The sequence below is a fragment of the Grampus griseus genome (genome assembly GCF_964374135.1).
Source record: "Grampus griseus genome assembly, chromosome: 13".
Taxonomy (NCBI): Eukaryota; Metazoa; Chordata; class Mammalia; order Artiodactyla; family Delphinidae; genus Grampus; species Grampus griseus.
The window spans coordinates 81,323,343-81,338,318 of record NC_139007.1 but is presented as its reverse complement, the minus strand read 5'-3'; the positions used below and the strand labels follow the sequence as shown (position 1 = coordinate 81,338,318).

General features: G+C 45.0%; 1 protein-coding gene across 1 annotated transcript in view; it reads left to right on the top strand.

The window, feature by feature from the left end:
* The window catches only part of PLG (plasminogen), a 45,680-nt gene that overhangs the window by 23,060 nt on the left and 7,644 nt on the right, over nt 1-14,976 (top strand). The window contains exons 11-15 of the mRNA XM_082668810.1: nt 5,018-5,199; nt 6,813-6,961; nt 7,972-8,065; nt 12,356-12,476; nt 14,516-14,596. Coding sequence (XP_082524936.1) covers nt 5,018-5,199; nt 6,813-6,961; nt 7,972-8,065; nt 12,356-12,476; nt 14,516-14,596 — 627 coding nt within the window. The remainder of the gene's footprint in view (nt 1-5,017; nt 5,200-6,812; nt 6,962-7,971; nt 8,066-12,355; nt 12,477-14,515; nt 14,597-14,976) is intronic.

Here is a 14,976-nt window from a genome sequence, read left to right as displayed (position 1 = left end):
TAAGTTAGAGAGGGATATTGTAAATCCTAGAGTAACCACTGAAAATGAAAACTCAGAGGAATAGATAATAATAAGGATATTCAATTAATCCAAAAGGAAGAAGAAAAGGAGAGAAAAAGAGTGAAGAAGGCATGGTAGAAACAGAACATAAATAGAATGATGTTAGACTTAAACCCAGCCCTATCAATAAGTATATTAAATATAAAAAGGATAAAACAATGCAATTAGAAGGCAGAGATTGTCAAGTTGAATAAAACCAAAGCCCAGTTATGGTCTCTTTACAATACATGGTCTTTAAATATAAAGACATAAATAAGTTAAAAATCAAAATATGGAAAATTAATACCATAAAAACACTACCATACAACCCAGCAATCCCACTACTGGGCATATACCCTGAGAAAACCATAATTCAAAAAGAGTCATGTACCAAAATGTTCATTGCAGCTCTATTTACAATAGCCAGGAGATAGAAGCAACCTAAGTGTCCATCATCGGATGAATGGATAAAGAAGATGTGTCACATATATACAATGGAATATTACTCAGCCGTAAAAAGAAATGAAATTGAGTTATTTGTAGTGAGGTGGATGGAGCTAGAGTCTGTCATACAGAGTGAAGTTAAGTCAGAAAGAGAAAAACAAATACCGTATGCTAACACATGACAAAGTGAGAGAGTGGCATGGACATATATACACTACCAAATGTAAAATAGATAGCTAGTGGGAAGCAGCCGCATAGCACAGGGAGATCAGCTCGGTGCTTTGTGACCACCTAGAGGCGGGGGATAGGGAGGGTGGGAGGGAGGGAGACGCAAGAGGGAAGAGATATGGGAACATACGTATATGTATAACTGATTCACTTTGTTATAAAGCAGAAACTAACATATCATTGTAAAGCAATTATACTCCAATAAAGATGTAAAAAAAAACACTAATCAAAAGAAAGCTAGAATGGTTTTTAACATCAGACAGACAAGATTAATTTAGGATAAGAAATATACCAGAGATAAAAAGGCCATTTTTGAAGTAAAAAGCGTTAACCATGCTAAATGTGTTAACCCTAATAACAGAGGTTCAGATGTATGAAGCAAAAACTGACAGAACTAAAGAGAGAAGTAGATGCGTCCACAATTACAGTTGGAGATTTTCTCACTTCTCTCTTGTATAGTTAAAACTTCTCCCAAAACAATACAGTAGGACAAGTAGATGAAAGATTCAGAGAAGATACAGAAGTTTTGGAGGAAAATATGAACCAATACAACATATGCCCAACTTTAGAATACACATGCAAGTGCACATGGAACATTCACCAAGGTATATCATATGCTCGGCCTTGAAATAAGTCCCAATAAATTTAAAAGGATTAAAATAATATACAGGTGTCTTCTGAGCCAACAGAATTAAATGAGATATAAATAATGAAAAGTTTAGGAAATTCTCAAATATTTGGAAATTAACAAACACATTTCTAAATAACCCATGAGTCAAAAAAGAAATCACAGAGGAATTCAGGAAGTGGTACTGGCAATGCCAGGAAGTGATACTGGCAAAAAGATATACAAATGGAAAAAGGGAAAGTCTGGAAACAGACCCGCAACATGTATGGTCAGTTGATTTTCAATATACCTGGCGAAGCAATTCAATAGGAAAAGGAAAATTTCCCCCAAATTGTTCTGGAACAACTGAGTGTCCATAAAGGAAAAAAACCCCAAACCTTGACTCCCACCTGCCATGTCAAATTCACTTGAGGAAACTCTTAGACCTGAAAGTAAAGGTTAAAACTAAAGCTGAAATTTAAAGCTTCTGGAAAAAAACATGAGATTATTTTCAAGCCTTGGGGAAGGCAGACCATTTTTGGATAGGATCCAGAAAGCATTATAAAATATTATAATTTGGACTTTAATAAAATGAAAACTTTGCTCATCAAAAGTCATTGTTAAGAAAATAGACAAGGGCTTCCCTGGTGGCGCAGTGGTTGAGAGTCCGCCTGCCGATGCGGGGGACACAGGTTCGTGCCCGGGTCCGGGAAGATCCCACATGCCACGGAGCGGCTGGGCCCGTGAGCCATGGCTGCTGAGCCTGTGCATCCGGAGCCTGTGCTCCGCATTGGGAGAGGCCACGACAGTGAGAAGCCCACGTACCGCAAAAAAAAAAAAAAAAAAAAGAAAGAAAACAGACAAGTCAGGGACTGGGAGAAAAATAATCTCAATCCATATATCTAACAAACGGCTTGTATCTAGAATGTGTAAAGATCCCTTCCACCCACTAGTAAGAAGACAAACAACCTAATAAAAAGGGGCAAAAGACTTTAATAGACATTCCACAGGGAAAGATATACAAATGGTCAATAAGCACCTGAAAAAATGTTCAACATTTTAGCCATTACAGAAATAAGAATTATAACCACAAAATAAGAAGTGTGCCCAGGCTGCGGAGCAGCTGCTGCCCTCACACATGTTGGTAGGGATGTAAAATGGACCGACCACTCTGGACACCAGTCCAACATTTTCTTATAAAGTTAAACGTGCATCTTCCTACAAACCTGCGATTCTATTTGTGAATACTCACCCAAGCGAAACGAAACATAAGCCCCCAAAAAGATCTACCAGGAAGTTCTTAGCAGCTTCAGTCATAAAATTGCCCCAAACTGGAAAGCACTTCAGTGGCCATCAATAAGAACATGAACAATTGGTGGGATATTCATGCCATGGAATACTATTCAGAAATAAAAAGGAACAAGCTACTGATACTCTCAAAGAGCACAGATAAAGCTTATAAACACTATCCTAAGGAGAGAAGCCACGTAAAAGGTACATACTTGTATGAGCCCATTCATAGGAAGTTCCAGAGAAGGCAAAACTACTTTATGGTGAAAGAAATCAATAGTATTTGCGTCTGGGGGGCAGCTGAGATTGATTGAGCAGTGATCCAAGGGAGGTTTCTGGGGCTGATGGAAATGTTCTCTATCGCACTAGGAGTGTGGGTTATACAGGTATGTGTGTTCATCAAAACTCGTCAAACTACCTTAAAAAAAAAAAGGGCAGTCACAAAGCACCGAGCTGATCTCCCTGTGCTATGCGGCTGCTTCCCACTAGCTATCTACCTTACGTTTGGTAGTGTATATATGTCCATGCCTCTCTCTCACTTTGTCCCAGCTTACCCTTCCCCCTCCCCATATCCTCAAGTCCATTCTCTAGTAGGTCTGTGTCTTTATTGCTGTCTTACCCCTAGGTTCTTCATGACATTTTTTTTTCTTAAATTCCATATATATGTGTTAGCATACAGTATTTGTCTTTCTCTTTCTGACTTACTTCACTCTGTATGACAGACTCGGTGCTTTGTGACCGCCTGGAGGGGTGGGATAGGGAGGGTGGGAAGGAGGGAGACGCAAGAGGGAAGAGATATGGGAACATATGTATATGTATAACTGATTCACTTTGTTATAAAGCAGAAACTAACACACCATTGTAAAGCAATTATACCCCAATAAAGATGTAAAAAAAAAAGAGCAGGAGTCTGTTTCACATGACAAGATTTTAACACATCCAGGGCTCAGAAACCTGCTAACGGGCTTCCTCAATTTGTGGGCCTGGGCTTGAGACTGTCACTTGTCTATAGTACCCACAGACACAGAGTCGCTGGATTCCCATAATACGTTTCAAACTATCTCACAAGCCTCAGGCCATGGGTCGAAGCTGCAAAGGGGTGTCCAAGGCTGAGGCTTCTGAGAGGCTGGGGCGAAGTTCTGGCCCTGGGGATCCAAGTTGCCCAGTGAGCCCCAGGCTGCTCGTCTGCTCTGTCCTTATCCAATTGTTTCTGATTCAGCTCCCACAGACCCTGTGGTCTATACAGAGGTCTCCCTTCATCCCTTTGATCCCACTGTCCTTTAGTCACGCCCCCTCCCCTCAGTCCCCGAGTGGCTCCAGCTAGAGGGGTCTGGGGTTCCTCCCCGTATGCCCCAGAATGCATCCTCTGGAAACCTCATCCTGCCTGGGAGCTAGTTTTCCAGGAAGGCTTCCACAAGCCTTCCAATCCCCAAACCCACTTGATCTACCTATGATATTTACAGTAATATGACTGTCATGAGTTTTTGTTACATCGTAAAATACAGTATGAGTAAATAGAATAAGAGAGCAGGCCTGGGAATATCAGTATCATCTTGTATGTCTTTTCTGCCTTGGATAAATATGTTTTGGTTCCAACTTACGTAGCCCTATGTACTCACATAGAGAGAGAAAGCCAGAGATATAGATATATTTGTATGTGCCTTTAAAAACCTCTAAAATACATGCTTCAAAATCCATACTGGTTATCCCTGGGGAATGTATTTGACATTCCCAGGGAAAGGAAGATATTCTGATACTTTCTCTTATAAATTTATATATGATCTGTTTTTATATGGAGCATATATTACTTTTGATTTCTTTTTAAACAAATTTATTTATTTTTGGCTGCATTGGTTCTTCACTGCTGCGGGCGGGCTTTCTCTAGTGCATCGAGCAGGGGCTACTGTTCCTTGCGGTGCACGGACTTCTCACTGCGGTGGCTTCTCTTGTTGCAGAGCACGGGCTCTAGGCGTGTGGGCTTCAGTAGTTGTGGTGTGTGGGCTCAGAAGTTGTGGCTCGTGGGCTCAGTAGTTGTGGCTCACAGGCTCTAGAGCACAGGCTCAGTAGTTGTGGCGCATGGGCTTAGTTGCTCCACGGCATGTGGGATCTTCCCGGACCAGGGCTCGAACCCGTGTCCCCTGCATTGGCAGGCGGATTCTTAACCGCTGCACCACCAGGGAAGTCCCTTGATTTTTTTAAAATAAAAACTATAACCTATTTTTAAAAACTTACCCACTTTGTAAGAAGTTGAGGACCATCTGTGCTTGTGACATCATAATAATAATTGGTACCTTTGGTATCTTAATGGAAATATCTCAGTCACTTTGCTGTAACAAAATTCAGAGGGTGCTGGGGTGCCCCTGAAGATTCGCTCACCTCTCATGACCTATACTGTTGTGGAATTTACAGTGGCTTGACCATGAACTACTGCAGAAATCCAGATGCTGATAAAAGCCCTTGGTGTTATACCACTGATCCGAGCGTCAGATGGGAGTTCTGTAACCTGAAGAAATGCTCAGGAACACAAGAGCAGGTCACAGAATCTCCAACTGCTGCCCAGGCTCCAAGTATACAGGACCCTTCTGAAGCAGGTAAGAAGTCTGTGGCCAGACATCTATATAGTTGGGTATCGGGATGATAAGAGATGGAAAATCTTTGGGATGCAGAGGCGTCATTGTTACAGGGAGCTGCAGCGCTGGCTGAGTCTGCGATATGGAAGGAAGCCTCAGTGTATCACCTGGGGGAGCCAGAGCTGCTGTTGCTGGCATGATGGGGTAGGGCGTTTCTTTAGGATTTGAAAACTAGTTGGTTGTGAGGGATGGATACAATTTTGAGCCTGGGTGGACTGACAGGTTGATGATGGTGGCCGAGATGGGACATTCTAGAAAAGCAAGTCTCTGCCTTTTGCATGGAGGGATAGAAATGGCTGATTTGGTTTTGAATGTACAGTTAGGAGGGCTAGGAGGACCGTCAAAGGTCATCTCCAACAAACACCTGGCGAAGCGGACATGTAGCTCCAAGGGTTTCGGGGCCTGAGCATAAGAATGTCGTTGTCATCTGAGGTGGGAGACATGAAAATAACACAGTCCTCTCTGTTTCCCTGGCCCTTCGCCCGCGTGTCGCTCTAAGTGCTTAGCTCCTGGTCCTGTGGTTGTCAGGTGGCAGGAAGTGCTCTGTACTGCTGCAGGGTAAGGAAACAGAGGGGGCTGATTCTCCCCCTGCCCCGGAATGAAAACTCAGGGGTCCCATGGCTTGTCTGACCACTTTCAGATAATCCAAAATCAGACAGAAATGATTAAATGAGAACTTGGTTTCAAGTTGAGACCCCCTCTCCTTCCGGAGGTGGACTTGCCTCCTCCAGGATGCTGGAGAAACCTCACCTACTGCTCCCTACTGTACACCTGTACAGCTGCTGTACACACAGGGCCAGCTCATCTCTCCCCACTCTTTCTTGGTGAGACTCTGAGTGCCGTGCTCCAGCTGGGGATCCCTCCTGATAAGACCTCGCATGGCCTCACGTGATGCCCCACACTTGGTACATAAGTAACTCACACACCCTGGCCCTGGAAAACACTGGAGGCTGCCTAGCCCAGCCCTGCTCCTTGACTGGGAAGCCAGCTGGCCCAGCTTTTGCTTTGTGGATTTTCCAAGTGGCCATCAGAGCACTGGGCACTGGGTCCCCATATGTAACACACATCAATTTCTCTGAGGGGTTCTGCTGAATCCCCCAACCGCAAGGCTTGAGGTGAGGGATGAGTTTGGGGAAGGGGCCTCTAGTCATCTCCTTATTACCTCTTTCATCCCAGAAGGTGGGAACTCACAGCACAGCTCTGGCCAAAATAATATTTTTTATAAAATCCTTTTCAATCCGCACTGTTTCTCTCCATCCTTGTTGAGGTGTTCAGGAATCATCTAACAGTTCACGGTGGCATCTGTGTTACCACTCAGCTTGTTATAAAATTGATTGTCTTAGTGTCCTGGCCGACCTTCCCATTCTAACATCTCGGCTTGTAATTATTTCTGAGCCAATAGCGTTTCTGGTAACTTGTCAAATTCCGCAGAGCTCACTGAAGTCTTCGGCACTCCTGTGTTCTGAAGGATGTGACCACAGTCTGTCCTGAGAGAAACCTAGCACTGCTGCGTTTGTTCCTCGTCACCCGGCTCTGTGTAATGACAGGAGACCACCATTCTCTCTCCCCTACAGACTGCATGTTCGGCACTGGTAAAGGATACCGGGGCAAGAAGGCGACCACGGTGGCCGGTGTCCCCTGCCAGGAGTGGGCTGCCCAGGAGCCCCACAAACACAACATTTTCACTCCAGAGACAAACCCACGGGCAGGTTTGGAAAAAAATGTAAGCCGCTTCAATTTGGACTCGAGTTTGCCTTTTGTTGACGAGTCTTTGCAGACTGAATTGACCCTCTGTTACAGAAAGTCAGCCTGACGCAGGTTCAGTGCGAGAGATTTCAGGGGACCAAGCGTAGGATCTAACCAGCCTCCGCGTGGGAGGGAGGGTTAGCACGGGCAAGCCAACCTCCCTGCTTTTATCACTTCCATGTGTGACATTTCCTGTCTGCTTTTGTTACTGGTTTATGGTTTCCAATGATCAAAGATGACCTTCATGACATTGTAGTTGGATTTTTCTAGAAAAAAACTGGATGCATAATTAGGACTCCACTAGGATTTCCCCTAGTCCCACACATTCTCTGGGGTGGTTTCCTCTGGGGTATAGGTGTGTAGAGGGAAGGAAAAGGAAGACACAGTCTTTCCACAGCTGACCCACAGAGGGTGCCCAGGCCAGGGGAATAAGCAATTCTGAAGCCACAGCAAACAGGCACCATCAAGCAGAAGATTGACATGAACAAGGTACAGGACGAGTCATCCACGTCTACAGTCCCCTACTGTCGGGTCCCTACGGTCCCCACGGACACAGGCTGCTGAGCGGGGAGGCCCCTTTATACAGTCTCTACCTCAAGACGCCTCAGGGTCTTCACCCCTTCCCCAGGGGAGTGGCCTCAAGCCTGGAGCTCCTTTTGAACGAGGAGAAGTGACGGATGGCATTCTGTGAGTCAGAGGCTTGACACGCATCCTGAAGTGGTAGCTTTGCCTGTCTCCCCCCCAAAGGAGCACTAACCCTTCAACTTCTCAGGACAGCAGTGAAACCAGTGTCTGCGCCTCATGTGACATTCTCTGCCCTCTCCCGCCCGGGTGTGCGCCACCCCCTATATGCCAGCCTCACGTGACATTCTCTGCCCTCTCCTGCCCCGGTGTGCGCCACCCTCTATATGCCAGCCTCATGTGACACTCTCTGCCCTCTCCCACCCTGGTGTGCGCCACCCCCTATATGCCAGCCTCTTTTTCCAGTACTGCCGCAATCCTGATGGTGATGTCAATGGTCCCTGGTGCTACACGACAAATCCAAGAAAACTTTTTGACTACTGTGATGTCCCTCATTGTGGTAAGCTTCTTTCTTTTTTGGAAGGAAATGACTTCTAAATAAATGCAGCATCACCTGGTCTTAGATCTGCAAGACAAGAGTTTGGGCTGAGCGCTTCTGGGCAAGAGAGGGTCCCCTCTCCTTGGGAGCCCTCTTTTCATCCTGGGCCTCTTGAATCTGTCCTACTCGTGGCCCCCTTTGTTAGGCACCGCCCCCTCCTCTGACTCCGTAAACAAAATAAATGCAAAATTCTCCAAAAGAGCAACTTCAGAGGTGATCTAATCAGCCTCCAGACAGTTCCACTGAACTCTCCAGTGTCTGGGGTGGGAGGCATGAAACACGAATTTAGAGTCGCCCAGATAGGAAACTCTCTCTTTCAGCAGCTGAGAAGAAAGTACAAACAGCAGGAAACTGCTAAACATACAACATACATTGTAAACCTATAAACTGTCATCCTAAGAATTCAATGAACAGTAACACAGCTCTTTACAAAGCCCCAGCTTTCTTTATCCTAAGATGATTATGCACTAGCCACGCATTAGTCAGACAACTTAGAGGAAGCTTGCTGGGTTCTTTCCTCATTTCTCTGAGACTTTTCTAGGGAGTGAGAAGCTTCGTTCAGCGAAAGGGGAGTTGAAGTTAGTTCTGAAAAGTTTGGGGTAACAAATCCATACATAGGTAACAAATCCATAGATAGGACTTTTCTAGGGAGTGAGAAGCTTGGATCAGGGAAAGGGGAGTTGACGTTAGTTCTGAAAAGTCTGGGGTAACAAATCCATAGATAGATAGATAGATAGGGGTAACAAATCCATAGATAGGTCTGGAGAACAATGTAAACCACTTTGATTTGGACCCTACCTTACTTTCCGCTGACCCATCTTTGCAAACATCATCTGTCCTGGTTCCCGCTAATCAGTCTGGACTTCTCCTTTGCACCGTTTGATTGCATCTGCTTGTGTCTGCCACGTGCGGGGACAGGCTGGAGCAGAGAAGTTGCTGCTGCAGCCACTTAAGTCCACGTCCGGAGATGGTTTGGGAGGCAGTTTGGGGAAGGGGTTGAGAGCTCCGGAGCCACACTGTCGGGCTTTGATTTGGGGCCACTGCTGGGTAGAGCAGGGGGAGGAGGGAGAGGTCAGGGTGACAGGAAAGATTCTACTTGGTTGCTGTCCTTGTGCTCTCTGGACTTGGGGAATTTATAGCTGACTCGTTCTCCAGTGTGTGTTTGCTGTGCACAAGCTCTCTTGGTGGCCCTCCATCTGAGAGCCCCTGGTGGGGTTAGCGCCTCCCTTTCCACTCCTCCCTGCCACCCTGAAGCTTTCTGGTACCCCACTGCCTCTTACCGCGTGGCCTCGTTATCCTGGACAGGCTGCCTATGTGGCACGATTGCCTTTAACTTGTATAGCTTGACAGTCCCACCCCGGCCTCTACAGCTGTGCCTGGGATTCATGCACCTCTGATTCCCCCTGAAGGGAAGTACAGTAACGTCCCAGGTGCAGCCCTCAGTCACCACCAGACGCTATCAGCTTCTCAGGTGTGAGGCAGGCCTGGGTATCCTTTCTCAGGAAATATGTCTCAAGATCAGACCACGTGGTCTGATAACGTGCCCACATCATGAGGAAGCGGGGACCTCACAGTCCGCTGGAACAGCCCTCTCTCCATCCTTTCTTCTTTCTTCCATCTTAAGAACCTGATTCTTTTCCATCCTTGACTTGGGTAAGAGTACCAGCATTGTAGAAGAGGTTATTTGCCTTGAAGTCTGCAGATGGAGGTTTACCTTACACATCCCCGGGCATCCTTGGGGCCTCTGTTGAATCTTCCAGTGCAACATCTTTTTACGTACCCACCATCAGAAGGTAAAGATTACACACCTCAGCTGTTTCCTTCTTTCTAGTGCTTAGAGCAATGCCTAGTACATGCCAGGCACTACGTATACATATTTGAATACATATTTGCTGAATGAGTAAATTCAGCAAATATGTATTCAAATAAATGAACGAAATCTCAAATCACAGTTCCTCCAACATGTCAGGTCGGTGCTTAAAAGGGTCACTATCCCAGGTTAAGGGTACTTTCTGTGTGTGCTCGGATGGCTTTCGATAAGTTTATTCAGCTTTTACAGAATATGAAATCTCTTTGAAGCATGACTTTGTTTTTTTAGGTTATTTTCATTTTCTCTGTTTTTTGTCTTTTTTTTTTTTTTTTCTGTACGCGGGCCTCTCACTGCTGTGGCCTCTCCCGTTGCGGAGCACAGGCTCCGGACGCGCAGGCTCAGCGGCCATGGCTCACGGGCCCAGCCGCTCCGCGGCATGTGGGATCTTCCCGGACCGGGGCACGAACCCGTGTCCCCTGCATCGGCAGGCGGACTCTCAACCACTGCGCCACCAGGGAAGCCCCTTTTTTCTCTGTTTTTTAAAAAAGATTTTTATTGCTTATTCCTGGGAGATTTTGGATTTCCTTTATGTAAGTGAGAAATTTCCTAACAGCAATTTTCCTTAAAATTTCCAAACTTTACATTGTCTGTAATTCACATGGAAAACATCTTTAAAATGAAAAAGTAACACTGATTAACTTTTTAGGCTACACGTAAGCTTCTTTAAGCAACTCACCTGAAAAATGTGTGTAAATATTCTGTGTTATGAAAACAATGGCACCATGCAAATTGCACATAATAGCATAAGTAAAACAATTTGAAATCAGAAATATATTCTATTCAGCCCAGTATTCTGCTTCTCAATTTTATCAAGGGATTGTATTGTTTTTCTCTTTAATATTAACCTCAAAAATTGAAAGATGTGGGCTTCCCTGGTGGCGCAGTGGTTGAGAGTCCGCCTGCCGATGCAGGGGACGCGGGTTCGTGCCCCGGTCCGGGAAGAACCCACGTGCCGCGGAGCGGCTGGGCCCGTGAGCCATGGCCGCTGAGCCTGCGCGTCTGGAGCCTGTGCTCCGCAACGGGAGAGGCCACAGTAGTGAGAGGCCCGCGTACTGCAAATAAATAAATAAAATGAAAATAAATTTGAAAGATGCCCATTTTAAACATAATTTTATTTATTTATATTCGTTTATTTTAAATTGTAAATTTTTGTTAATTGGTTTTAACAACTCATTTCAATTCCACCAACACTAACAGTACAAATAGTAAGTAATTAAAAATAAATAGAACTTCAGTTTTGTTTCAAATACTAAGACCAGGGTACCACAATATCTGTAGTTATTCTTTTCTTAGTCCATTTCTGTAAGTCTATTCTGTGTAAGACACAGTAAGAGAAATTAAGGTCAGTGTTAGAGAGTAGGATTTCATTATATTGCATGCTTCTTTTAAAAAAAAAAAAACAACTTCTGTATATAGATTCTCAGAATAGGCCAAGACAATTGGAAAGGTATTTGGAAAATTCAGATCCCAGATTCACTAGAGGATAGAATCTCTTGGTTGATTAAGAGCAAAAAATTTCTCCTTGTAATGTCATTATCAAGATGATTTATGCTTCTGTTTTTGAAGATCTTAAAGGACTCCAGACAGTGGAGAAGCCCTTTATGAATACCTTGTGTAGCCCCTGAACTGTTCTAGACATTAGTAAGTGACACCAACCAGAGATGGAGCATTAACCCTAATCTCCAGGAACCCTGCAAGCCAGGTGGAGAGAGAAAGCAGGTGGGAGAGTGAATAGAGAGGAAGGCAAGCGAACGGAAGTCATCCCCATGGCATTGGGTTAGTCTTGGGAGGCTCCCTGGAAGAGTCATCCTGAAACTGGCTGAGAGAAGCCATTATTTCAGTTTAGGACTGTTATCCTTGCTACACACACAGACACGCACACATGCGTGCACACACAAACACACGCACACATACGTGCACACACAGAGATTCACATTTTAAAAATACTCTTAGTGCCTTTCAATGGGGATGACAGTTATGGTTTTCAGTAAACTTTACATGGTTCAGATGATGATGGTGACGATGGTTCACTCTCTAGATATTCACATCAAGTCAGAATAACAATTTGTGTCAGTCAAGCTCCTCTCCAAAAAGCTCTCATTCTAATGCCTAACTCTTCCAAATTTATTTAATCACTTCCTTAAGAAAGCAGTAAAAAAAAAAAAAAAGTACTTGTATTTTCTTGAAAGGAGAAGGAAATGCTGTTGTCCCCTACCACTCTTGAAACTTAGAAAAAATATTCCAAAAGTTGTTTATGATTTTACTATTTAGTTTGGGCTTTGGGATGTCAAAAATTCAGTGCTTCAGCCATGAGCCATGAATTTATCATGAGTTGCTCTCTCACGTCTTCAAATGCAAATTTTTCCCACTTTGTGCCACAGCTTCCTCTTCATTTGATTGTGGAAAGCCCCAGATAGAGCCGAAGAAGTGTCCCGGAAGGGTTGTAGGTGGGTGCGTGTCCACCCCACACTCCTGGCCCTGGCAAGTCAGCCTTCGAAAAAGGTAACACCATTTCCAAAAACAGTGTATTCCATCCTCCTGTGTACTCCTTGCAAAACCTTTCTACATTCACACTAAATCCACATACCCTCAGTATCAGCACCTGCCTCTAAGTTCTGCAAAGGGGTAAGGAAAACTATAAAAAATATTTTCTATGTTTTTTAGTTGAGGTATAGATGCTGTACAATATGTTACAGTTGTACAATATAGTGATTCACCATTTTTAAAGGTTATACTCCATTTATAGTTATTATAAAATATTGGTTATATTCCCCGTGTAGTATGATATATTCTTGTAGCTTATTTTATACCTAACAGTTTGAACCTCTCACTCCCCCTCCCTATATAGCCCCTCCTCCCTTCCCTCTCCCCACTGGTAACCACTAGTTTGTTCTCTATATCTGTGAGTCTGCTTCTTTTTTTGTTATATTCTTTTCTATGTTCTTCAGTTTGAAAACAGTCAGAATTAGAACTTTTTTTTTTTTTGATCTGGGCAGCTATCATCAAAATTGATAAATGTAGCAATTTACACTAAGTTCCAATATTGCTGAAAAAGTATGGAAGATGCCTTGAGGGTTTAGATAGATACCCACTGTTACTTTGTCAAATGAAGAGAAAGGGATATTTTTAGAAATGGGACACCTGGAGGGGGAGGGTAAAGATTAAATTATCTATAATATATCACAGATACAGAGTCTCTCTTTTTTTTTCTTTCTTTCTTTCCTTCCTTCCACAGTTTTGTGAACTACTGAATTTAATCAAAGGGTGCTCACCTATTTGCAAAACGCACCTTGTTCAGTGAAGGGTAGCTCAGGATCGCCGTAATTTAAGAGTGATCAGTCCCCATCCTACATGACCCAGAAGGTTCAGGTTATCTTTCAGTGGCGCTCGCCTTTAATAAGCCCATTTGGTCTCATTCGAAGCACACACGGGAAACAGGCTGATCTGCTTTTGATGTTGCACCAGAGCGCATGTGCCCAATCGCTGTGCTCAGTGGTCTTCCTTCCTTCCGCTTGTGAGATGCTATCGATGAATGAAAACAGTCTATTTCATTCCCTGGTTGAGTTGGCTTTTCTTTTATTTGTCTTATCATTTAGTAACTGCTTGAGATACAGAGCCTTCACCTTTCACGTATCTCATATTCCCTCTTTCCCAAGATGTGCTGTGGTCTATTTCCAGATTGATAATCGCCTTGCTGGTCATTCACTTACTATTTGTGTCCCTTTCATTATGATGGGCTTTGGAGCGGCTCACACAAATTTTATGAGCAACCCCGTGCCTAAGCAGTCCTATAAAGTAAATGATTTAGGGGACGTTCCCCCCAGAGCGAACTTTCTCAGGTAAGATTAGCAGATGCCCGTGAATCACGGCTACTCAGGATCCCATTTAGTTCCCTGAAGAATGACTCATCGGGTCTTGCATAGATCTTGTCAAAAAGAAGGGACAGGGCTTCCCTGGTGGCGCAGTGGTTGAGAGTCTGCCTGCCAACGCAGGGGACAAGGGTTCGAGCCCTGTTCTGGGAGGATCCCGCATGCCGCGGAGCAACTAGGTCCGTGAGCCACAATTAATGAGCCTGTGCATCTGGAGCCTGTGCTCCGCGGCGGGAGAGGCCACGATAGTGAGAGGCCCGCGCAGCGTGATGAGGAGTGGCCCCCACTTGCCGCAACTAGAGAAAGCCCTTGCACAGAAACGAAGACCCAACACAGACATAAATAAATAAATAAATAAATAAATAAAAGAAGGGACAGGGAGCTGGAGTCCAGGGTCAAAGGGTCAAAGCCATGGGCGTGGACGCCCTGTTGGAGTCGCGTGGCTTTGCTGGGCCTCGCCTGCGCGCCAGCCACCTTCCAGAGTGGTGTAGTGACCTCCTGAGAACCCACCACAGGAGCACAGCTCAAAGCTCCCACCATCCCGATGACGGGCTGGTCACCTTGTCCTTTGGGAACGTCAGCGATATCACAACAGAGTGAGCACCACTTCCGGGCTTTCTGAGGAATAAATCATCAGGTTTGAACTAAAATCCTGGCACGTTTTCCTTCTAGATTTCCTTCTAGAAGCCACTTCTGTGGAGGCACTTTAATATCCCCAGAGTGGGTGTTGACTGCTGCCCACTGCCTGGACAGGTATGTTTAGGGGACCCCTGACACAAAGACTCACTCGTCTTAAAGACTTCCGCCTCCCCCTCTCTCCTTTCCTTCACCTTTTCTCCTCCCCTCTCCCCTTCCCTGTCCCCTCCCCTTCCTTCCCTCCTTCCTTTCATGGCAGTGACACTGGGGACCAGGGAGTGGATGAGAAGGGCCTGAGGCAGAATTGCCAGGGCCATTGGACGAGAGAGGAGGAGGTGTTTCTAGAGAGAAACGAAGCAGACAGACCCCTATCTGCCCTGCGCCAACTTCAGTGTTGGTGTCATTCTTCCTCTGTGGTCAGGCCGAAAGCAGCCCCGAGAACATTCCTTAACAGCCAGGTTCAGGTAAACCGTGAACTTGTTTCTTGCCACTCGGAG